Below are 26,282 nucleotides of genomic sequence, written 5' to 3'. Positions count from 1 at the left end.
TAGTAAGCTAAAATCAAAATACTAAATACTAAAAGAGAAAAACTCTGCTGGAAGATAAAAATAGATAAAACTATTGAAGACATAGGTGTAGGCAAGGAGTTTCTGAACAGAACTTTAATTGCAAAAGAAATAACATCGAGAATCAACAAAGGGATTATATCAAATTAAAAACTGCACAGCAAAAGAAACAACCAACGAAAGTATAGAAATGACCTACACAATGGAAAAACACTTTTTCAAGCCATTCCTTGTACTGAGAACTAACATCTAGAATAATTAAAGAACTAAAAACATAGGACCCTAAAATAAGAGACCCATTCAAAAAATGGGTACCTGAAATGACATTTCTCAGAAGTAGAAATATATGAAAACAAATTCAATGTCTCTGACCATTAGAGAAATGCGAATTAAAACAACACTGAGATCCCATCCTACTCCAGAAAGAATGGCTGTCATCAGGAAATCAAATAATAGCTAACGTTGGCAAGGTCGTGGGATAAAGGGACCCTTCCACATTGTCGGTGGGAACGGAAACTAGCACACCCACTATGAAAATCAGTATGGAGGTACCGCAAAAACTGAACAGACATTCCTTTCAAACCAGCTATCTTCTTCTAGGTATCTTCCCAAAAGAGTTAATGCAAATATGTAGTAATAAAATTAAATTTTAAAAAAGAATGTTACTAACTTAGACTATGCCTCATTTTTCTTATTTAATAATGAGGCTAAAGTTTCCCACCTCACAAAATTATTATGATGCCTAATGAAAAAATGCATGTAAAAATTGAAAAGTGTCCATTCTATGGTAACCACTGAACAAGTGTTAGTTTTCATTACAAAAGGCTCTGGAGAATAATCAGGGCGCCCTTATTTACATGTTGTAAAATACCTTCTACCTTTTTCTGTGTGTGTGTGGTACCGGGAATCAAACTCAGGAACTTGTACTTGAAAGGCAGGGGCAGTGCCACTGAGCTAAATCCCTGGCCCTTACATATTGTAAAATAGGAGTAATGGTATTATTACTTCACTGGTTGAAACTCACTCCTATATAACAAGAACTGTAATTTACCCATGTTATTGAACCCAAATCATCCTATATGATATATCTCACAAAGATAAGCAACATAGATCCAAAAGAATAGATTTGTCTCTTTTATTCTTAATTTGATTTTCTACATATTTTCTAATATAATATCCAGAAAATTTGTGTCTCATATGCATACTCAAAAGTAAGAGGCAGAAGCAAACTTTGCTTTCTTAATAGATCCTACTTGGGGTTTGAGGTGACCACAGAAGGTAATATGTCATTTAATAAGTGGTCTGTGGGAAATCTGGGGTTTTTTTCTTTTCAGATGTTGAGAAACCCAGGAATTGGAATCAACAGCAACCTAGAAATCCAGGAAGCTCTAGCCTGATGATTAGCAACTTAACAAACAACACTTTCCCATAAGCATGTTGTCCTTTCCAAGGGGGCAGTCACGCTCATATCCTACTCCTGCACTCAGTATTCAAAACCCTTCCAGAACTGTGCCTCCCAGACCTGGTTTCTGTCAAAGCTATTAACATGTGGTTGGGGGAAATGGTTACAGGGCTTCTGGTGTTGTCACCACTACAAACAAGGTTTTGTCCTTGTCTTTAGGCCATACAAAGGGCTGTGGTGTGTCACCTACAAATAGCATGCAAGGAAACCACAGAGATAAACAGTAGGGTCGAAAGTCTGAATTTTGTGACAGCCACAACCCCAGGAAAACTCATAAATCCATCTTTGGGCAATGCTTTGATTTACTTGACTTTGAAAAAAAATACTCAAGGGATTCCTAAGCAAAAACAAGGTGAACATGAGCCAAGAGCCCAAAAAGAAAGAATAAATCTCACTACATGCTGTGATTTCTGCTATCACTACAATGCCTGTGGAGTTTAAGAGAATAGATAAGAATTTTTCAGACATAACATCTTTTTTCAAATTTTTATTGGTTCTACAGATTAATGGATTTCCTTCTGGTAGGTTTGTACATACACGTAACATACTTTAATCATTCTCTCCCTCCCTATCAACTCGCCTTGCCCCACTCTCCCCCTTACTTTCACGTTTGAGGGGGAGTTCAATGTTTATTTTCTGCTCATATCTGTCCCCTCGATCACCTACCTTTGCTGCCCCTCCTCCTTGATTCCCTTCTTCATGTCTAATTATAGTCTCCCTTCTACTTTCTTGTCTCTTTTTTAGATTTTACATACCAAGGAAAACATTTTAATACAAAAATAGTCTTCCTTTGGCCCCAAAGCCTTCACACTAAACTGTATCACCAGCCCTTTTTCTATAATTTAGTTTGATGCAGTATCTTACTTAGTTGCTAAGTTTTCCCTGGCTGGACTCAAACTTGCAATCATCCTACCTTGGCCTCCTGGAAGCAGGTCAATGTTTTAAAGCACACAGCTTTAACATGTACCACCAGCTGAACATGTACCACTCCTGAAATTTATTGAACTAAAAATGTTTTTCTTCCTAATTATACCAAGGAAGTAAATTACAGTGAACAATTGGGTGGGGCAGGAGGAAAGTTAGGTGTTAAATCTGTACTTTTCTTGACTTTTCACAAATGGAAAAGTGGTAACAAACCACATATCTAGTAATATAGAGATCCTTTGTTTAAACCTACCATGTGTGTCTGTGTGTGTGTGTGTGTGTGTGTACAAACTAAGTGGATAAAGCAATTTAATAACCATGTAAATTAATACAGAGGGGGTGCTTCCCTGGAAGGAAAAGCTCCTCTCTATGAAGCATATGAAGGCCAGTGCTGCAGAGGGAAAAGAATTTACCAATAGTGAAGGAAAATAGAAAAGTTAAAGTTTATCGGTACCCTGGAAGAGCTGCAGGTGAGTTCAAAAGAGAAGCATGCCGACAGGGAGAAAGCAGGGACCTTTGTACTTGACTTTAATGTGAAGAGGGGATCTGGAAATGTCATCCCAGGGACACTCACCAGGTCACAGTGTTTCTACTGTCCATCCATCTTAGTTCTAAGGAGTGTCAGGTATCGTTGGAAGACAGGCATAATGTCTTTGTTTTACAGGGCACAGCTAGAAAGCCTTAGCAGAACTAGAAATAGTCTCTCCCAGTAAAACTGATTAACAAATATGTACAGAATGTTCTGACTCAGGTTAGCGGTCAAGGGGATCAGGCTAAAGTATATACAGTGCATATATGTTTGTACTTGAAAGGGAGTTTTCACAGCATACTGGGACTGGAAACGAAATAGTATTCTTTCAGATATGATGCCACGCACCTAGCACTGTATGCACAGCTTTTGTGCATAGTCAATGGACGGAAACGTTAATGTTATACTACAGGCTCACCTCACCGCTCAGTTTCTTCTAAGAAACAGTAGTAAAACAACCATAATTGCCCACACTTCCTTCACACATTACTATGGAAACATCACATTGAACACCTGCACCCTCTACCTAGCCCATTTCTCTTACAGGTGAAAACAAGCTGGACCCACGGGTGAAGAACACAGCCTGCTCATTCTGCTCAGCAAGGTCTCAAAACACCTGGTTCCAGAAAGCAGCCATTTGCTTCCTTCCAGCTCTTGTTAAGCAATTTGAGACTGAATGAGTGTCGTGCGCCATCTTGTGAGCAGGAGAGGTTATGCAATTTCCTTTCTTAAATGTAATTTTTAAAAATTGTATTAGTACATACGTGTTTGCAGTATATAATAATTATATTTATCATAGGGATTGGTACATGTATATAACACATCTTAACTGTTTTTACTTCCCCTTTCCTTCCTTCATGCTATTTCCTAAATGACAGATAGCCCTGGCACAAGCCAGGAAGGCAAGCAGCACTCAGGGATCCAGCCTCTGGTAGTTCCACGCACAATGTGTTTAGAAATGTGGGGTATGGAGGTCCTCTGTACTCTCTCCCAAGACCAGCCCTGGGCCATAGAAAGAAGCAACTGAAATGGGTCTTTACTCAACAAACCATGGCATTGCTGTAAAAGCAAAACGAAAAATTAGAAACTTGGTGCTGGTGAACCACTCACCTAATTCCACCAGGCCACACTGGCAAATAAAAAAGACAGACCAGGTGATCCATAAGAGTCCATCTGACTCTAACAATGTGAGTCCACCATCAGAAAAAAAAAGCCTTCTCTGATATTAACTTGCCTTCAGATTTCTGATCCTTTTGCACACTATCACTGAAGTTTCCTTGTGAAATACAGCCATACCATTGTCACTCCTATAACAGAGTACACAAAACTACTCAAAATTGGTCCATTTTCCTACTGCTTTTTGTCTACAGCTGTGTTCACTGGTTCACTCTAAAGAAATGTTTGCTATATGTTCCCCATTGTGTTCCCACATCAACACTATCAGAGCACTTGAAGCTATTTCCTGTCCCCTTAACATATCATGCCCTTGCCTATGTTGTTCCCATGCAAGGAATTCTCTTCCTTCATGGTCCTCTAGATTGACTAATCTTCGTCTCAGTGAAAATGTCATCCTTCCTGAAATTTCCCGGCTTCATTTTCTGTGTTTTCCTATCATTTCACACCTTGATCACAGTATTTAGTACCCTGCCTTAAAATTACATGTGTACATGAGTAATGAGCTGGTCTCTTGATACACTGAGAGGTGTGATTTTTCCTCCGAATTTCTCATCCTTCTCCTTCCCCCACTGTCCAGCTTGAGGGCCTTTTCCATGTATGGCCCAGGGGATGGAACTATTACTGCCAACATGACCAAAGAAAGGAAGATTCTTTGGACAGAATTGGACATCCAAATGGACTTTTGAAGCTCATAGAAATTTATGATAGCCACAAAAGTTTTTACATTTCCAGAGCCTGACCTTTTTAAATACAAAAGTCAGTGTTTATACCTTAAGCAGAAGATTCTAAAGTGAAACGAAATAAAGACTTTGCCTCCCCAGTCACTCTCATTCTCCTACCAACCAATGAAAGAATTAGAAATGTGAGCGAGGCTCCTGCCATCCGCCCATCCTCGAGCCAGGTCACAGATGGGAAGGGGAGCTTACATTCCACTTCCTCTCTGGAACCTGGAAGGTGGCAGCAATGCAGAACTGCCCTGAGCCAGCAACATGACAGCAGTAAAGGAGAAAATGTGGTGTGCTGGGTCTGAGCAAGGGAGGCAGAAGAGGACCTCTGAGCTTCCCAGAGAGGAATGAAGACTGAAATCTGGAAGCTGGTGTGCTCAAAAGAAGCCTACAGAGGAATGAAAGAAACACTACCAGTGACCCCCAAAGGACCCAGAAGTCATCACAGGAGGATGTAAAGTGACCACATGGCCCCAATGGCTGGGGTTTCAGAGATGGCAGCTGCTGACACTGGCCCTGTTGTGTATATTTCCTACTTTACTCCGTAGCTCCAGTGGAATGTAGCCAGGATTTGCTTTGTAAAAGAAAGTATCCAGAAGGTTCAAACATTAAAGTGTTACTTGGGAACCTGAGTTCTGTTTACACCATTTTCCTTAATTCTTCACATAACTAACACTCAGGTACCATTAACAATAAAGTAACTCTAACACCAGTGCTCCAATGAGGAAATACAAAATGCAAATGACAAGTATAAAGGATTTCAAGATCTTTAGGGCTGGGCTATAAGATCTTTTAGTACAAGCTGAGACTGGAAACAAGCACTTCAAACATTTTTCAGTTAATAATATTTTATTACATTATTATTGGATATATTAATTTTCTGCTAACTTTTATATAATTAATAGATCATAAATATATGGATAATTCCTTTTCAAATATAAATACCTACTACTTCAGACCAATATCGTTTTAGCAAATGCTTCCTATAGATGTTTTCGCCAGATCCTTGTCCCCTTTCTTACCATCCCACCCCAGCCTGCCCAGCCCCTTTCACATGCTCATGCATTATGATTATATTTTCTGTTTCCATTTCACCAACAGAGATCCCAGGGAATAGCACTAGATCACAAAGGTCATGATGATAAGGAGGTGGTCATCATATAACATGATGGGTATGGGCTCCTTCATGCTCCTCCATCCACTTTCAGCGTAGAAAACTGGAACGTGTCTGAAGCATCCTAGAAAAGTAATACTATACCTACTACAAAGCTTTGAAAATTCCACGCAGAGCTTATTAAAGAGTCTTAAGAAATGGAGAGAATGGGGAATCAGACAGGACTTGTTGCAGGGCACTGGATAAGAAATGGCACTGCTCCAGCTTCTCCAGCTGAGTTGATGTGCAGCTCTCAGGCCGCATGGTGAACGATGGGGGTGACACAGGTGCAGCCAACAGTCACCAGAATTTTCTCCAGCTGGAAGGAGTGAGCGCAGCCTTCGGGCTCCCTCCGGAGGACTAGGATCTCTTGCTGGATGGCAACAGAGTTCATGGAGCTGTCTTCCTGCCCCTGGGCATTGATACAGCCTGCATGTCTGCACCGGGCCTCTACGATCTCAGTGGGGAAGCGGTGGGGGTCCCGGGTGATGCTGCAGAGGGAGCAAGCCGAGGCAGAAGGGTGAGGCAGGGGAGGGAAGAACAGGGGTCACAGCCCTCCGGGCACTCTGGAGATACCAGGCAGCACAGGCACTGGGGCCACCCTCGGGAAGTTGCTTAACTCCCTGCCTTTCAGTTTGCTCAAATAGAAAATGCGTTCTCATATATCACTCTCATGGAACTGTTGAGAACGGTAATACAAATACCTATAAAATACCCCTCTAGACAACGTTAGCACCCAATTAATGTTAGGCCTTTTATGTTTATTTGCTTTATTGTGATAATTAGTCCTCATCCTTTACCTAAAGACTGAGCATCACCAGTAGGTCTTCCAATAAACAATCTATGAAGCCAGCCTCATGGAAAGGAAAACCAAGCTATCTGCCAATCTCACAGCTTCTCTTGACTACTCCCTCAACAGTCAACCCTGCATGGTGGCATAAAAGCATGGAAGCCGATTAGCTAGTTTGCCACTGTATAGACTCCTCTCATAGGAGAAGTTATGGAGCAACTCCAAAAGCATTCTTAATTGTCCCTAAATCAGTGCACTGATTGGTTTAGCATAGTTCTGGGTGTAAAGGATGAGAAGGCCCACCCTGGGTATGGGTGGCACCACCTAAAAGGCAGGTAGCCTGAAAGTGAAAAAAAAGGGATATAAAGTCCCACTGCTTTTGCTTTGCTGCTCCTGCTGCTGCTGCTTGCTCTTTGCTGCATTGTGCCTTCCTTGTCATCCTATGGACTGTTTCTCTTCTGTATGCCTCTCTGCCATGCTGACCTGCCTTAAAGCCATCCAACTATGGACTAAAACCTCTACAAATTGTAACCCAAATAACCCTTTCCTCCTTTAACTGGTGAGTGTCAGGTATTTTGTCAAAGCAGTGAGAAAATAACCAAGACAACGGTTAAGATAAATTAATATATTTTCAAAAGAATATGAAGATCTGTCATCCATACACTTACTTGTAATCCCACGGGGAGCTGGAGCGGTTCCGGAAGTCATGTGTGTTGGGAATGCCCTGCTTTTGATTAAGGATGCGAGTGTCAACCCTCACAGTGTTATCCTCCAGAGGAGGGCAGTTGCTAGGCTTTTGGAGGCCAGTATTGCCCACTCTGAGGGTTTTCCAAGCTGCCACATCCCTTAGGAGGACGATCCCCAGCATCAAAAGCAGTAAGGACTTGACCTGGAAAAGGAGAAGGTTTGTAGTTGCTTAGAGACACTGCTGTCCTGTGCTGCAAGACAATGCATGCTCTTATCATTCTGGGTCCTTTAATCAAACTAGGGCTTCACTCTAGACCTCAACTGGCAATAGGACCAGTCATACTATAGCAGGGTGCCCAGCTGAAAACTAACCTCATTAGCCTGGTGACTGAAGCCCTCTCTACTCTAAGATGCCTAAAGAGAGACAGATAGGTATCAAAGTCTGGGCCTGGGTTTAAATCTTGTCCTGGCTTCCCTGGTAAGCCCTTGATTTCTCTTCTTCCCAACTACCTAACTACACTTACTTCATAATAATTCTAAAAAGATTAAATGGAATGTTTAAGGTAAAGCACTCACAAATCTAACAAGAGTGGAGGATTAATGATATATTTTTGTTTTCATTCCAACCTCATGTCCCACAAATCCCCACAGAATCCTTCATCCCAATCATTCCTCCTCCTAGAGTCCCCCTGCCCCTCCTCTGTCTGTCAGATTCTACTCTTCCATCAAGGCCTACTCAGATGTGCTTCAATGAAAAATATGTTTACTACTTATCACTTGTGGCTTTCACCATTTATCACTCAAACAGCATTTTCATATTGCCTAGAAATGTAGAGTTTGTGTCCATGTTAGATTTACAGACAATGGCTTGTAAGTTCCTGCAGGACAAAGTGGACAGAAGGGGTTCTCCACAAGCACTTTCTGAATGAATGGATGAATGAATGCATAGAAGGATGCAATTAAATGAGCAATATAGTGCACAGTAGTTTAACTCAATGCCTCAAGAAAAACATTATGCAAACCCAACTATAACAAAGTCTCAATTATCCACGGTAATTGAAAGAAGCAGGGGCACTAATGTTGCACAACGGACAATATGGAATCTATTTCTCTTTAGCTTTGGAATGCGTATGTTTTATACTAACGTTGAAACACTAGTTTATCTGGTGTTACAGGAATGCACCAAGGAAGTGCTCTGTGAAGACCCGACCAAAAGAAGAGTTACAATCCTTGCCAGCTTCCCTTTGTCTCAAGCATTCTTTGCTCACTCTACCACCACCACTGACCCTTACTAGGGATGGCTGAAGCCCATTGTAATAAAGAACAGGAGCTGAAGCTGACTTGCTTTCATTCTCTGGGCTTGAAGTGGTTCAAGTTTGTGCTTCTCAGCTAGGGGTGATAATTATACATGCTGATAAGAAGGCCCTCCTTTTTTTTAATTTTGCAAATGCTGCGAGCAAAAAAAAATGTTAAGTACAAATAAAAAGGTCATGGTGTCAGCTTGCTGTACAGAGGTAGCTGACACTAAAAATAAGTTGAAAGCAAGGCCAACCGAGATAAGCTAAAATGAGGTTGATTTGCCTTCAGATAATCAACAGATATCTACATCCAGTACTTGACTGCAGTGTGGTAGCTAAAGGCTTGGTGCCTAGAGTCGAATGTCCAGGGTCTGCCGCTCACTTCTGGGACTTTTCCCAGGAGTGACTCAGTTTCCTCCATGAGAAAATGTGACGATTAAATGAGATGTGCACAAAAACACAAAGAGCCTTGCCAACCCATGATAAGCATTGCATATGGGTGGCAATCACTGACATTATACTAACACTACACAGTAGATAAGATTCATGTAACTCTGACTTGACAAAGTGCTATGAAGTTTCAAAAAAAAAAAAGGCAGCTTAAATTTGAAGATCACAAGATTGCTTCCCGTGCCTATCAATCACTTTCTTAGGTTTCTCAAGTAAATTCTTCCTTTGAGTTTTCTCTTTCCTCTTGTGCATCATGTTCACTAAACCACTTCTGATTTTCATTTTCAAGGTTTAAAAGTAACTGTGCCAGGCTGGGGATTTAGCTCAATGGTGCCACTGTCTTGTAAGTGCAAGGTCCTGAGTTCGATCCCTGATACCAAAAAAAAAAAAAGTAACTGTGTCTTCAGATCATGTGATTTAGTAAAAATTACCATGCTTCTACCAAGTCATTATTATTTTCACTTACATATTCTTCGAGTATTTTAGAAAACACTTTCACAACTCTTTAAACACCGTATTCTAACAACTGCTTTGTGAAGTACACAAATTTAATCTCACCTATCCACATTAGGTGAAGGACTTGTCTCAGAGGCAAAAAGCACCTTGACTGGGCTCACCAACAGCCTATGGCATTCTGGAGATGGACATCTAACCTATGTGTCAGCAGCCAGTGCTATTGCCACTGAATGTCATTAGTTATTATCAACATTAATCTTAGCTTTTCCCAGTGGAGGAGCCAAGAATTTTACACAGTGTGAGGGCTCTATCAGAATTGCACTAGTGTAGTGTTGTAGGTAACATGGTCCTTTGTCAGAAAGCCCAGTGCTGTCTGCGAGTCACTCTGTTGTGTCCATGGAGCTCTATTTGTTATGCAGTTCAGAGCAGGGAATCTGATAAGGATGCCTCTGCTTCTTCCAAGAGAAATTCAGAGCACTGTGTAGGCTTGGATTTCATATGCCACTTATAAAACAGGTAATCAGATAGTCCTCTCATCCTGAAGAATAGGAAGTGGAGGAGAAGCAGCAGCTGCAGGTGGGCTGGAACAGGACACAAATCCTTCTACGCTAGCTTTGTACCTCACTCCAACCGAGCCCCACTGAGAAACACCTGAACATTTGCATCTCTGCTCAACAAAAGTTTGTGCTCTCCTCGTATAGGAATAAGCTACAGTGCTTGGCCAGCCCCTAGGTTCATGAAAATCTGCCTTAACTACTTACTGAAGATGCCCTATCAATAGCATTGCCCAACTTCTGATCCTACTCCAATGCCCCTTGCACTGTCATGTTCCTTGTTGTCAACCCAACAGATTTCTCCAGAGAAACAAGAAATATAAATGGGTTCGGAGCACAGCAGTTTTACTTGAAATGTTTTAAATTCAGAAGTCTTGCTTCTGAATCATTCAAAGAGAAGCATACTATGCTTGGAGCCAGAACATCAAGATTCCTATCTTAATTATTTGGTTTACAGTATCCAGTGATGTTTAATAATCACTTAATTGAGCTCCTCTTCCTCTGTGTAGAAGAAAAAGTAATCTCTACTTCAGTGGGTTGATCAGTTTCAGAGGTAATAACAATGAGATTCATAATTAACACTTACTGAATGCTCTCTTTATCTGTACCTGTTACTGTATATTATAATAGCCAAGTTAAGTAAAAGCTAAGCATGCACAGGTTTTCCATAATAGATTTGCTTATTCTCAGTCATATCAATTAATCCCAAAATGGAGAAGCAATAGTTTTTTAACTGTACATTTGAGGAAAATGAAAAACAGAGAGGGTAACTAATCCAAAATTCCATGTGTCGAGCATGGGAACCAGGTTCGTCTGACTCCAAAGCCTATGCCCGTAAATACTGCACCTTGACACCTTCCCTGTAATCTCTAAAATAATATATAAACACAAAACCAAAGTGTTATTGTTGTCATATGCCATGAACCTTACATGAGATCCAAGGTCTTTTAAATTGTATAGCTTGTAAAAGGAGCAAAAAGACGGATTACATAGGCAAATAAAGTGATGTGTGATTTCCTAAGCCTTGTTTTCATACACTTCTATATTAAATTCTTCCCAAGATGTATATGACTAAGGTTAGGCAAGAGCCCATACCCAAGGAGAAAAGGGTAGATTCCCATCACACTAGCACCCGTCTTGACTCTAAAAAGAAGATGGTGGCTAGCAGAGATATGGGAAATTCCCTTTATCTAGGAGCTGTCCAAAAGCTCACCACTGGGTGGTTGTACGTCTACCATCTAGGGAAGGCAGCAGTCTTGGGAGTGTCATTAAACCCCCTGATGGCCCAGCTTTCTTGGGTAATATATGTACATGTACACAACCCCTCAAGGGCCACCATAAAAATAAGAGTTCATGGCCATCTGGCTCCATGTTTGGCCACCGGAAAGACCATCCGTGCCTCCCATCTGTGATAGCAAAGATTGCACATGCTACCACCACCTGGGCAGCAAACATCAGGCTAGGAACTACTTTTTGAACCCCATTATAACATTTTTGGTCATTTTTCTTATTCTCTATAAGCAAGAGTCAAAATTAAAAGTCAGCTTTTTTTTTTCTTTAAATAAATACTTTTAAAGATTCCAATGAAACCCACCTGCTTTTGTGAAATCCTAGGCATAATTACCCTTAAGGTAGAATTGTTATCACTACTCACCATGGTTGGGTTGTGCAGGCTTTTCATTGCTACTTCCCTCTGGTGCATGCTCTGTGCAAGAAGGTCGTTCTGAGTATGGCTTCCTGGGTATGCCTCTGTGTGTCAATGAGAATACCTGTTGGTTTTATAGCAATCAGTGCCCCTGTTTCAATTGACCTGTTTACTGTCTTTAAGTTGTGGTTGGCCCAGCGTCACTGACGAATGCAGTTTTTTTTTTTCTATTCCACTTCCTGAAGGGGAACCAAAGAGGGACCCTAAAAGAGGATGACAGAAAAAGGATCAAATCTTCCTGTTCTTCTACCCTACTTCTACCCCAATTACCCTCATGACTATGAAATTCTTAACTGACTACAGAGATGAACAAAGGGATGAATTACTGTCATGATGTTTAGGCTCTTTCACGAATTGCCTTCACCCTTGTCACGCACTGTATGTTCTACTTTCCAGTCATGCAACATGAACCATGATTTAAACAGGAGATAAGTCATTCTCACCAAGACTCAATATTAAACAAGAGGACTGTCTTTAATTCCATTTTATGGATGGGATAACAAAACCCAAAAAGAGCAAAACATCATTGAGAGATTCACAGATTATATCCCCAGGTGGTTTTGTGATCTCCCTGAACTAATTTTCTTTAACCCTGTGATTAGATCCCAACTAGTGCTTTGTAGTCATTATTCATATAATGGCTATTTACCCTGGCTAGCCCTGCTTAAGGATCTTTTTTTTTTTCACTAAAATGAATTATCACACAGAAGTCTTTAAATGCTCTTACTTGTGATTTGTGAATTTTTGAATGATTCTTTCCTTTTTCATATTAATTTGAAGTCAACACTTATTAAGTACATGCTCTATACAGATGTTATACCTTAGGGATATACAGATATTTTTTAAAAATGACTTTCTAAATCTCTGTTAGGACCAGGTAAAATTACAGATGCTCTAATTTAAAACGCAGACCATTCCAGCAACATGGTTATTTTCCTCTACTATAATATGCCTGAACAACTGCCTTCCACTTCCTCTAAGAAAAAGACGAAATTGTCCTTGGGTTCCTTGGAAGGAACTCCAAAACTGATCAAAATTCTGTGGTCCACATTGCTTCTTTCATGCCTGTGGAGTCTGTGCAGACTTTGCCTCTGAAACAATCAGAAGTTTAACTGCTAAGACAACTTTCTCAAGTCATCTCCTCAGGCATTGTTCCTTCCTCATTACAACTGATTTCGTATTTATCTATCTTGTACTAACTTAGCTGTTTAAAGGTGATTCTTCTGATGCTTCATCGATTTGGGGTAACTTGAACCCCTCATCCATAATCTCTACAGCCTCTTTCTCTAAATATATATCCCCAAATATACAATCTAAATGTAAACAATGTATTTTCTTTTTTTAAAACCATATATTTTCTATGCAAACAGATTCAAGATTAGTCTGCTTGCCAACACTTTCTAGCCAGACTGAAATCCCCAAGACCACCTTATAGAGAACTTTAAGGTCTCATCAGATATGACCTTCCGTGTACACAGTGAAGCTAGCTTCATGAAATCACAAAGCACGCTTTTAGCTTACAGCTTCACTTGTGTCACTCAGGCTACAAAAGCAAACTACGAAATAGACCTTTAATTTGGACTGCATTGAGACGGTTGAGATGCTCACTCTCTCCAGTGATCTGTGCCTTTCAGAGCCATCCTTTGATGCGTGGAGGAGTACACCAGCTATCTCAAAACAAGGAACAAGTAAATCACATGAACTGAGACTACTTTATTGAATGTGAGAAATTGATGGGTTGCAAAGGAAACAAAATAGCTTCTTGTGTAAGAAGGGAGCAACACTGACCTTTACAATAAGTCTTCACAAAGTTTCTCCTCTTGGGGCAAAAATAACTATTTTATCAGGACACCAAACTAAACAGAATCAACAATCAACATATCCAGATCATTAGGTCATCTAATATTTATTACTTCTTATAATGTAATCATGTGATAGCACTGGGGATATAATAATGAAGATATGATGCTCATACAGCTGAGTGTGGGGACAGTTTACAGACTGGCCTCGTAATCCCCCTGGATGACACTGTCACCAGCTTTGAATGTGAGAGTTGTCATTCGGCTGTCCAACACTTCCAAGAGCCTGCAGAACAAGACACTGGAAAACTCTGTAATTCTAGATATTATTTGCAAACAGATTTGTAGATGGTAAAATATTACAGCTGGTCAAACACTCAGATTTGTAAGTTTTTTGTTTGTTATTTGTTGACTGTGTTGGGGCTCGAACCCAGGGCCTTGTACAAGCTTAGGAAAGAGCTCTGCCAGTGAGTTACATCCCCAGTTGTTTTTCTGTTTTATTTTGAGACAGGATCTCACTGAATTTCCTAGGCTGGCCTCACATTTGCTATCATCCTTCCTCAGAGTCCTGAGTAGTTAGGGTTACAGGTATAAGAAGCAAGCTTTTTTTTTAATGCCTCGTGATGCACTCAGAGCTATGCAATTGAAAATTATGATGAATGTTAAATTTTTTAATTTATTTCACATTGCATTAATAGCCCTCACTTTGAACACAAAATATTCCCCCTCACTTTGTTTTTTTTTTCTTTTTATTGAGTTTATTGGTACATTTTAGGTGTATAGTACAGTTACATTCATTATTGGGATTTTGTACCTTACATGACAGGTCTTGGTTCTCATTTTTTCCCCTTGTCCCTGCCCTCCCTTCACCGTCCTCCCCTTACATTCATTATTGGGATTTTGTACCTTACATGACAGGTCTTGGTTCTCATTTTTTCCCCTTGTCCCTGCCCTCCCTTCACCCCGTCCTCCCCTCCCTATTTACAAACACTTTATTTCCATTTTTTCATTTTCTCATTTAGCTCAGTGGTTCCACCGCCTGCTTCCCCCTCACTTTAAATACAAACTGTCATTCTTGCCACTTTCTGAAGCATTTATAGAAGCCCTTTTTTGTGTCTTTAGCTGCAACATGTGACTGCCTCAATGTCTTATATCAAATCAAAACATTTACTTTCAGCCGAGCGTGGTGGCGCACGCCTGTAATCCCAGCACTTGGGAGGCTGAGGCAGGAGGATCACTGTGAGTTCGAGACCAGCCTGGGCTACCCAGTGAGTTCCAGGTCAGTCTCAACTACATAGTGAGCCCCTATCTCAAAAAAAAAAAAAAATTGTACTTTCATGGTCATTTTGACTTTGTGGAAGAGTCAGAAGTCACACAATGCCAGTTCCAGTGAGTATGAGTTATGAGGACGCTAACGCTTTTACAAGCCTGTCTTTCCAATGGGTGGCACTCAGAAGCTACATTCACCATATTTTTTTCATTAATTTTATTGGTACATTTTAGGTATACAATACGGTGTCATTCATCATTGGAAATTTGTGCCTTTACATAATATATTTTGGTTCATGTTTTTCCCCATTCCCTGCCCTCCCTTCAACCCCTCCACCCCTATTTACAAAGACTTTGTCTCCTTTTTTTTTTTTGCTTTCCTCATATTTGTTCCTATTTTTGACACTCAAGAAAGAGGAGAACAGTAGGATAAGCCTGTTTGAAGCAAGGAGGAGTATTTTGAGGGCAAAATATGTGGCAAAATTATTGTCTACACAATAAACCTTAAGAAGCAGATCTCGAACCTAATAAACTTGTAGCTCTAGAGAAAGAAACTGGGAAAAACAGAATATTAGCTGCATGTATTAGATACTATTTTCTGCTTTTGACAGAGAACACAAGAAAGACATGAGCTCAAGAATGAGTTGACAGGTTTCCTAACAAAACAGAAAGAGAATTTTTAAAATCCAAAAATCTAGCACCCTGAAAGATGAAAGAAACAACTGTTTCTATCCGCCAAAGTAAAAGGCAAAATTGTAAAGCTTTTGAGAGATAAATACCTACTAAAACTTTTCAACCAAATAAATGTTCTAAGGGTAAGAATCAAAATGAAGCATGAAGTAAGTCCTTTTAATTGGATAAAAGGACTCAGAACAAAATGTAGTTTAAATGTGGAACATAATTCTAGTAATCTCTCATTAAATCAAGAGATGAATGAAGAGTTATAGAAATGAAAGAGCAAAGAAATACAGCTGTTCTGGGAATTGTGCCTTAAAAAATGTTTGACTAAGATAAGAAGTTTTCAAAGTTTTTGAGAGAGCTCCCAAAAGTAATCAGGAACCAATCTTCAGCCCCCAGTCACTGAGGAGCAGGAACTAAAGCCCAAGAAAGGTTTATTAACTGACACCTTTTCATATGTGACCAAAGAGGTTACTAGGAGGGGAAAAAGAATTTAAACTTCCAAGGAAGTAGATCCAGAGTCACAAAAAACAGAACCAGGGTGCAATCAAAGGACATTCAACCCGTCTGGCTATGAGGCTTCCACAATCCAGCTGAGCAGGATTTCAGAGCTAATGCAAACCAAAACTCCTCTGCACCTCCCATTCTTTCTGTTTCCAAGGTGAAGTACTTAATGTTATTTCCCTACTTCCACGCTACCCACCCAGACCTTATGTAATGAACTGTTTGTTGTATACCGCCTGGAAACCCTGCATTTGACAGAGATGCTCTAATTGGAGGGAATATTTGGGTCTTCCTTGGCGAGGGTGTAAAGATGTTTCATACACAAGCACTGAGAGCCAAATATACGGTGAAAAGAAAGTTGAACAACAGTAGGCATTAATATGAGCACCAAAATGCTGTTTTGCTGTACCTCCAGCAACAAAGTATAATACTTTTTATGCTTCCTTACTATGCAGCTTGCTTTGGCCAATAAAATATGAATGAAAGTGAAGTGAGTCACTTCCAAGCAGATGGTAAAATCCATATATGATCATTCACCACTTTTCCTGCCTTTGGGACTATGGAATTACGTGGGGAAATTATAGCATGGTAAGAGGGTAGCACCTCCATCTCTCAGCATCTCTGATTGAGCTCACTGAGCCCTCTCCCTGTTGACAGTGAGGCCTGGCATTGGGCCTGGCAGCAAGGATGGGAAATGAACCTCCAGTCTTGTTAATCCCTGGCACTAGGAGATTATTTGTTTCTGTTGCATATCTGAATCTAAACTGACTGGTGTAAACATTAAAGAAGTCTGCAAGATTTTCTCTTTCTTTGTACTTTTCATCCGGCTCTGATCTCTCATTAAAATGGTTAACAGTGTTATTATATACTAGGTTTAAAGGGTATTCTAAAGAATTAAATTCAAGGGTGGGGACAAGGGGAAAAAATGAGAACCAAGACCTGGCATGTAAAGGTACAAGATCCCAGTAATGAATGTAACTGTACTGTCTACCTAGAATGTACCAATAAATTCAATTTAAAAGAAAAAAAAGAATTAAATTCAAAAAATAAACAGGCTCTCAGTATCTTATTCACCAAACAAAAGCTGTTTGTATGATTTATTTTAATTCTAGTCTTATGTTCAAATGATAGTAAAACACTTCTTTCAAGTTTCCCTGGACTCTATATGTTAGCAAATTGAGTATTATTAGATCATTAAGGCTGACTCAACGTATCATGGCTTCTATTCTCAGCCTGTAGCTCTTTTCTCTCTCAAACACAAAAATTCTTTAATCTTATGAAATATGTGGTGTTTTTCTCTTTTTATTTCCTAGAACAAGATGTTTATGTCCCATTGCCTTTCATAATCCTACCTCTCTGTAACCTACTGAAGAAAAAAAGTGTGATAACCTGACAGCACGTTACTAAGCAACTACAGACCCCACAAACCCCTTTTTCCCTCTCTTTTCCTTTTAATGACTGTGGGAGCCCGCTGGCATTTGACATTGGAAAAGTAACTTCTTCTACCATTGAGGCATTGACACAATCTATGACTCTATTTGGCTTTTCTGAGATGAGGGTCTCAGCTATGCAGATGAGATTGGCCTGGAGCTCTCTGTGTAATCCAGGCTGAGCTCACTGTATAATCCAGGCTGGGTATATGGGATTATCCAGGCTGAGTTTATGGGATTACGGGTGTTGACCTGGAGCTCACTGTAATCCAGACTAGTTTTATGGGATTACGGGTGTGCACCACCACGCCCGGCTCAAGGACTTTGTTAAGTTTGACCTTTGATCTCCTCCCTAATATTGCTTGATGTTTCCTGTTGGCTTGCCTTTAAAAGGAGCTGTTTCTGTGTAATAAATTGGACCTCTTGTCTCCACACTATTGAGTGTGCTGTCCTTTCTCAATCCTCACTCCCCAACTCAGGTACTTTCGTGTTGTGACGGCCAGACCGCCACAAATGACAACGAATATTTCTACTTTTAGGATCCTCTGAATTAAGTTTTTCTTACTTGAGACAAATATTCAAATTCATTAGAATCTCCACAAAATCACACCATAGCAACTTAATCCTTCTTTTAAAATGTAGTGATTATTTGCTAGATGAAAATGCAGCACTAGTTCTCATAGCTCACTGAAAAGAATGTTTTGTGCTGTTATTTCTTTCTTCTTTGTAAGAGAAGCTTTTGTCTATGTCCTGTACTCTGAGTAACCACTTTGAAGATAATGGTGCACAGTGCATTAACTATTGTTACACTCTTATTATTTTGTTATGAAATTTTATTTTCATAAAATAAAAAAAAAGAAAATGCAGCATTGGGGTCCTCTTATCAGTGATATTTATGAGACGAGGAATTGTTTGGGGTTTAGGTCAACAAAGAATAAAAGTTTCCTGTCTGAGTTGCTTCCCCATTGCTGGGACAAAATTACCAACTACAAAACCTTGAGGAAGGAAAGGCTTATTGTGGCTCATATTTCAGTCGGTAGTCAGCGGGCTCCAAAGCAGGATGGCCTGGAAGGAGAGCTGCTCACTGCATGGTGGCAGGGAAGCAGAGAGGCAAGGGGGGAACAGGAAGGAAGGTGTCCTCTTCTGGGTCCCGCCCACAGCGACCCACCTCTGCCAAGTAGACCTCACGTCTTAACAGCAAGTCAGGTATAATGTCCCCATAATTTTATAACCTACCAAAAGCTTCTGGGGATCCAGATATAAACCACAATGCCCTCCTTCTCCTCTTTCCCCACTAATCTCTGTAGTCTCCCCTGCCGTCTCTCTCCCTGTCTCTGTGTCTGTCCGCCTGTTCTATGTCTGTCCTTCCCTCCCTCCTACCCTTTCGCTTCTACCACTTTCTCTTTTTAAAAAGAGTATACTTCCTGACCTGACTTAAAAAAAAAAAAAAAAGAATTGCAGGGTGGGGAGAGGGGTTGGCATCAGAGAGGATCAGAGGCAGAAGCTGAGAAAGGAAAGGAGAGAAAAAGAAGACTTAGGAAAGGAAGTTCCCAAGATTGCTACATGAGAATCCTGGGTGGAAGAGGGCTTAAGTCACAGGAGAAATATCCACATCAAATGAAGGACCCTTTACAACTGATCTATTCTTTGGACCTGAAGCGGCTTTTGCACATGAAATTTCTCCATCAACAAAAACATCATTTATTAAATAACTACTCTGTGCTAAGAGGAAAAACAAAGTTCATGATAAAAAAAAAAAAAAAAAAAAAAAAGGGGCTCAGTTTGCCCTGAATTTCAGAAGAGATTTTGAACTTGGTCTTTTGAGCAATGCTAGAACCACTAAGACTTTGGAAAAGGAATTGAGGTTTTCAGTTGTACATGGGATAGTCATATCAGGTCCGGCAGAATTATGACTTCCCAACTATTTACTTGGAGATCACTATGATTCAAGGGGATGTGATTAGGTGTCAAGATGACAAAGGATGGACTTGTGATGGTTCAGCCTGTCAACTTGATTGAACTGAGGAATATCTAAGAAATCAGCAAAGCACACCTCTGAGTTACTCGAATGTACACTCGTGTGGATACACATTACTCTGCTTGTGTCTGTGTCACAATGACTGTGTTTGCAGAGATGACTGTTATGTGGGGCAGAGGACTAACGGGGGAGACCTGCCTTGAAAGTAGGTGGCACCCAGAGGGAACAAACGTAGAAAGAGGAAGGGTCCCAGTAACTTGTTCTCTTCCTCTCACTCCCCATCCATGTCTCCATCCCTCCGTTTCTCTCTCCTGGCTGCTATGAGGGGAGCAACTCTGCTCTGCCATACACTTCCGCTGATGTTCTGCCACATCACAGGCCCGACAGCTGACCGGAGACGGAAACCTCTTCAACTCCGAGCAGAAATGAACCTTTTCTCCTCTACCTTGCTTTTTCTCAGTTATTTTGTTGCAGTGATGAAAGCTAATACAACTACACAACTTTTAGGTTTTGAGTCTAGTATTCAAATTATTTCCTTATCTACATTGGCCTTTAATTCTCTCATGACTTCTAGGTCTAAGGTAGCATTCTCCATGTACAAAAAAGGCTTATGATGTCTACATAAAGTGACCAAGACGATAGCCTCAGGTGGGAGGCAGCAAGCGTGGGGTCCAGCAAGTTCTGGAATAAGAAAGCAAGCACTACCCCTGACCTACCAGTCTAGGAGGACCCGGCTCAAAGTTTTGATCCCAGGACCAACAACATCTAACTTGTTGGCCATAATGAGCTTATTTAAAACACAGTCTTGGACCCACACCCTACACAAACTAAATCAGACTGTGATTTCACAAGATCCCCATGTGATTCACATTACATGAAAGTCTAAGATGCACTGCTTTAAGGAACATCAGGAAAAGAGCTACAAACCTCACAAAATTGCAGTGGGCTTATTGAATGCAATGTTTTCTAAAACTGAGAAACTGACAATCAAATATCCTTGAAAGGCTATTGAGATAAGAAGGCAAAAAATTTAAATCTCAGGGCTTCACTTCCTCCTAGCTAAAACCATACCTGCTCTATACTCTGGAAGTTTCTTTGGCAAATGTGGGTATGAAGAGAATAGGAAACTGAGGCTGTTCTGGGTCAAAATTCTGCCAAGGCTTCCCTGGCATGGCCTATTCTAGTAACAGTTACAGCTCCACAATGTATCATGCACACATTGACTTGGCAGCCAGGCCCATTTCCTGCATTGAGGTGGATGGAATTAGTCAAAACACCACCAGAATGTGATGCCTGGGGAAAGCCCAGCTGAGTGTCTGCTAAATACTGTCGAACTTTCCTGGCTTCCTCCCACTGAAGTTTTTCCTAAGCTTGTTTCTACCAGGGTTATGCAGGACCAAGGATCAGCAACTTTTGCCCCTGTACTTTCCCCAACAATCATACTGACAACCAACAAAGCTGTGGGGTCATGAGTTGGGCTGGCAAGTCCCAGGCCAGAAAGATGACCTTTCATCCATTCTTGGCCCTAGATTAAATTACCAATCCCTTACACATTGGCTCAAATCTCTTGCATATTTTGACCTAATTTATTAAAGCATATTCCTTTCCCAAAACTTCCATGTAAACTATCTTAATAATGTTTTTCATCACTGAGACACCAAACCCACAAAGGAAAGGTTTATCTAGGCTCACAGTAAAGGTTTCAGTCCAGTCTGCTGGCTCCAAAGCAGGACAGCATGGCAGAGGGGCATGGTGGAGAAGCCGCTTAAGGGAAGAGCCAGGGAAGGAAATAAACCTTTCCAGACCATGCCCCTCTTCCAGCAGACCCCATCTTCTAACAGCAAGTGAGCTATAAGCTCTCATGATCTGGATGAAATGATCCAATCACTTTCTAGAAGTCCTGCCTATGAGCACAAGAGGCTCAGGGGGATAAATAGATATAAACTATAACATAAAGCAAACTAGGTTTTCAGGTTTTGCTCCACAAAGTGTTATCTGTTTCTGAATCCTCTCTCTCTGCTGGTTAATTTCTTATTCTGGAATGACCACTTCGGTTCTCCGCTCATCTGAGTTCCATGCAAACTTCCAGCCTCATCCACACCATCTATGAGCTCCTACTGAAAATCCTCCTGTGTCTTTCCCTCTTCAGAACTCTGTTTGCTCTTATGCCATATAATTTATCAGTTAACTAGAGACAACCTTTCTATTGCCCATTTGAATGGCTATTTGTACAGTCTTTGGCTTTTTAAGTTTTCAAGTGTTTGTTCCTAATGTGTTCTCTGGATTTTAAACTCTCAGACGATGATCTGTCTCCCCACCCCATTTAGACCTCTGGAAAATCATTCTATCGATAGCTGATGCTCAATAAATATTCACTTCATTTGATTTTGTTGATATTATTTCCTCTTGCATCCACTTCCTTACTGGCTTCAATTCCAAATATATTATGTAAGTAGCCAAATTATTTAAGGTGAGGATATTTTGGAGAATACTGACAGTAATATTTTCAAATATTGGGGAAGTTTTTCAAAAGGGAGAGGGACTGAACTGTCATCAGATGGTCACACAAAGGATTGTTGAGCATCCGGCAGTGATGGTCCCGAGGAAGTCATGCACAGGGGTGGCCTTTTGAACTCGAACACCTCCAAGGTCCCTTCCACTGTAGGACCCTATAGAAGCGAACAGAATACTAAACTCACCACCTCAGTCATGCCATGGAAGTAGGAGCACGTGCACATATGCAGGTTCACATGCACGTATGTATGAAGCAGGGTTAAACAGCTCTTGTCCCTGTCTTTAGGTTTCCTCCCTTTTTGTTGAAAAAATGCATGATTCCTAATGCTAAAAATTCTGTGTCATGACTGTTTCTCATGAAAATCCTGATTAAAGCGAGAATGATAGGTGGAGGAGGAGGACCAGAAAGAGCACTGAGACAACCACATTTGTGAGAAATGTGTCACTTTCACTCCTGCCTGGATGTGACTCAGAAGGGTGATTCTTACATTCTCCTAATTTGGGTAGAAATGCTACAGGACAGGATGAAATGGGCCTCCTGCGAGGGACAGTTCTGCATCTTTGCAAAGGTGACAGCCTGAAGGATCCAGGCCAGGGCAGGACTCATTCCGCTGTTCTGTGCTGCATTTGATGGAGGTTAAGAAATAGGAAGATGGGTAAGGAAGGACATGGGAAAATATAAAGACTCTGAGAAGGTTCTTGGCACTGCAGACTTATTTAAACTGGGGAAAATGCTTCTTGTAGAATGCATGTGTTGGTGTTTCAATTATGCAGATTTTATGCTAGGAAAACAACTCAGGAGAAAGCCCTAGCTGTGGCACTTGACACCCTACAGAGCACCCCTGGAGCTGGCACCCCAAGTTAGAGTCTTTCAGGCAGGCAAAATAGCTCACCTTTGTTGCCTGCTCCACTAGACGTCAGGAACTGCCCAGATCTTTACAATCAAGCGGTCTCAACCCCGATGATGGAGGTTGAATGTCTTTCCTACAGGCAGCCACTGTGCAGTTTGGCTCCAAGCCTCTTGGTGTCTTGTCTCCGTTTACAAATAAGAGAATGTCTTTCTCCAATTCCAGGGCTGTTTTTCTCTGACCTAGCACTAACATATTTTTCTGGGACAAAGGAGGGAAATGATTACCTCAGTAGCCTACATGTTAAAATCAAGCCATATAGTTTAGTTCACAAAGCATTTTCAGAAACATTTTTTATTTGGTTCTCAAAGAATTCCATGAGGAGATTATGACAGATCTCTGCAGCACAAATTAAGAAACTTGAGATTTACAGAGTTCATGAAATTGTTCCAAGTACCACTACTATGGCATTAAATAGCAGAGCTGAAACCCCAGATCTTCAAGCCCAGAGAAGGAAAACTGCATTCCTCAGAGGCAGGCTGGAGAATAAGAGAACACAGTTGCCAGAACAAGGTGGAAAGGCAGGGGCTACCAGAGGATCAAGCTTGTAGAAAGCAGCATCTCTGCCTGCTCTCTGTAATGGTGGGAAACAAAACCAGTCTTTGCTTTTTAAATTCTGAACCCTTTGTATGTCATATCCTATATTATTTTTGTACTAAGATAAATGAAAACAAGATCAGGCCAAGTGGTTTCAATGACAGCTGTTAAGATACCTTCCTCTATCAACTTCTCACCTCTTGTCTTCAATTACATAGTGAGGGGAAGTTATCTTTCCTGTATTTGCTACATTAATGATAGGGATTTTTTTTTTTTTTTAACAGGATTTCACTATGTAGCCCAGGCTGGTCTCAAATTCGCTGCTATGCTCCTGCCTCTGCTCCTGAGCTCTGGGACCACAGGTGTGTGCCACCACACCTGGCAGGAGAATTTTTAAACTACCTCAATAACTGAATTTCAGGTACTACTGAAGAACAAACACCAGTCATTGTCAGACGGGGTTCTTTCCCCTCAGGGCAAATTCTTGAGATGACTCAGAGCTCAAGCAGCTCTGGAAGGTCTTTGATTTTATCTCGGAGCACTAGTACCCAGACGGTCATCTTGTCCAGCAGCTTCACAGTTTGCTCATTGCAACATAGTAGGTACAAATCAAAGCAGCCCTAAATGTAAAAGCCAGACTCCACCACCCACTAGCTATGCGATCCTGGGAAAATTATCTAATCTTCTGGACCTAGTTTCTATAAAGCTGGGATAATAAAAATCCTGCCATAGGAAGGTGGAGAAGATTTAATGAGGTCACTTTTATGGTGTTTAGGATACCGTAACATGGCCACTCCTCACCTCACCACCTAAGTGCATGAAGAAGTTGTTTCTGGGAATCAGCGTTTGCCTGGGATCCTGGAAATTGAGACACATCATTCCAGGTTGACTCTAATTTGCTGAGTATGACCCTTTAGAGTTAAATGTGATACATAACATTTGCACTTCAGCAGTCAGATCTTCAAAGTCTAAAAAATATTGTTTCTAAACTCCTACATACTGCTGATTACAGTTGGTACATTAGGGTGATAAGATTATTTTTTGTTCTTTGTTTTTCCAAAGATTCCATTGTTTTGTTAGTCGTGGTGTTTCCAGCCACTTGGGCCCATAACTCAGCTGTGTTTACCCACTCCATTTAAAGGAGGCCACATATTTTGGTTAAAAGGGTTTATTCAAAGCTATCTTGAAGATGGAGGGGCCCATCTGCCTCAATCACCATCTCACTGTGTACAGGCGGGTAAGGGTCCTTTTATAGTAAGGAACAGAGGGGAGAGGGTTCAGACACACATCTCAGAGTGCCTGCTGTGAAAGGAAAACAGGCTCTGGGCATCATCAGCATCAGCATATTCCATCACTTCTTTTGGGATGAGGAGAGAGGAGAGGGCACTGGATATGTGCTCAGTAGGAAGGAACTTGGAGGAGGTATTTCTCTAAAAGAAAAAAATCTAACTTTCAAAGTTCCACTTTGCAGTACCAGTTACAATAGTACTTTCAGAACGATGGAGCTACGAACACAGTTGAATTCCAACTGTGTGTCTTGTTTGGGGAGATTCTTATTGGGCTTTAGTACAGCTTTAACTCCAGGGTCCATTCACTGAATTAGAAACAAGCAAACTCTGCAAGCTGACCTTTCTATTGCAAGGTACTCGGCAAGGTTAAGTAGTTGTACTTAAACATAGAAGGCTTAGTTTGCTGCAAAAAACTACCTGCTGGGAGAACTATTACGAGAATGGTAAATCTCAGCAGAGGCTAATATCCATCCTACAAGCTGTGGGACGATACTCAGGACTTAATAGTAAAAATATTCAGGAAAAGAATGTAGAATCTTAATTCTCTCCCTTGAGGAAAGACTGAAGAGAATAAGCTAGGATCGCACGCTGGTTAATAATGGACCAGACAGAATCCAAGACTCATCACTCAGGTGTCAGACCTGAGAAAGAAAGTAAACTAGGTAGAGATTTCAGTAAATTGAAATTAACTTTTTTCTAAAATCTTTCTAGGGATTTAGTAAAATCCCTTGAGATCACTGGAAAAATCCTTTTTCTTATTTTCTAAACAACACAGTATAATGATCACTTACATAGTACTAACATTCTACTAGGTATGAATAATTCATATTAACAAAGAATATGGGAGGATGTGTGCCGGCTGTATGCAAATACTTGGGCATCCTCTGAGGATAGGACGGGATGACTAACAAGGTGACGAAAGACCCGTTCTGGCCTGCATGTGGCTGACTCAGGTTCTACAATGATGCCAGGACTAATGCTCCTTGTGAGAAGTGACAGTGGGCATTGAGTCATATGTACAATTACCAGAGGGACCTCAGAGACCGCCTAGTTCAACACTCACTTTCCAGACAAAGAAACCACACACTACCCTCTAAGGATGTGGCTGACCTCGCCTAGCACGCACGAAACTGAATGACACCACATCGGAAAAGCAACCTGAATGCACTAGCGCAGGGCATTACTGTTTGCCAGCTGCCGGCTCTCTGGTGAGTTTCCTCTGCAGCCTGTGCCAACCATCCCACCTCCCCCTTTCAGAAAGAAGTGGTGCTACCTGGCCCCCTGAGGGGAGAGGATGGCAGGGAAAGGGTAAACGACACAGAGCTGTTCCTAGTACTGAGTATCTTGAGGCAGCCAGCGTATAGGTGACAGTGGCAACCTTACCCCACTGAGCAGCCCCCCTGGACAGACCTCACCTCAAGAAGTCTGGGATCACTTCAGACAGCAGCA

The 26,282-nt window shown here is 41.0% G+C and overlaps 1 protein-coding gene across 2 annotated transcripts; it reads right to left on the bottom strand.

Moving 5' to 3' along the window:
* Nucleotides 1-5,818: 5,818 nt before the first annotated feature.
* On the bottom strand, nucleotides 5,819-23,364 carry Il17f (interleukin 17F). Of its 2 annotated transcripts, none has more exons than XM_010631093.2 (4): nucleotides 22,993-23,364; nucleotides 11,877-12,130; nucleotides 7,446-7,666; nucleotides 5,819-6,478 (listed from the first exon to the last, which is right to left on the bottom strand). In XM_010631093.2, exons 2-4 carry the CDS (start codon nucleotides 11,922-11,924, stop codon nucleotides 6,241-6,243), a joined length of 507 nt encoding a protein of 168 aa, XP_010629395.1. In that variant the 5' UTR covers nucleotides 11,925-12,130; nucleotides 22,993-23,364; the 3' UTR covers nucleotides 5,819-6,240. The 2 variants fall into 2 exon arrangements, with proteins under 2 accessions (XP_010629395.1, XP_010629394.1); XM_010631092.2 differs by lacking the exon at nucleotides 22,993-23,364 and adding an exon at nucleotides 13,497-13,663.
* Nucleotides 23,365-26,282: the final 2,918 nt, after the last annotated feature.

The sequence above is a fragment of the Fukomys damarensis genome, unplaced genomic scaffold (genome assembly GCF_012274545.1).
Source record: "Fukomys damarensis isolate Sample0158 unplaced genomic scaffold, DMR_v1.0_HiC HiC_scaffold_14, whole genome shotgun sequence".
NCBI lineage: Eukaryota > Metazoa > Chordata > Mammalia > Rodentia > Bathyergidae > Fukomys > Fukomys damarensis.
This window is presented reverse-complemented; position numbering and strand designations above follow the sequence as displayed.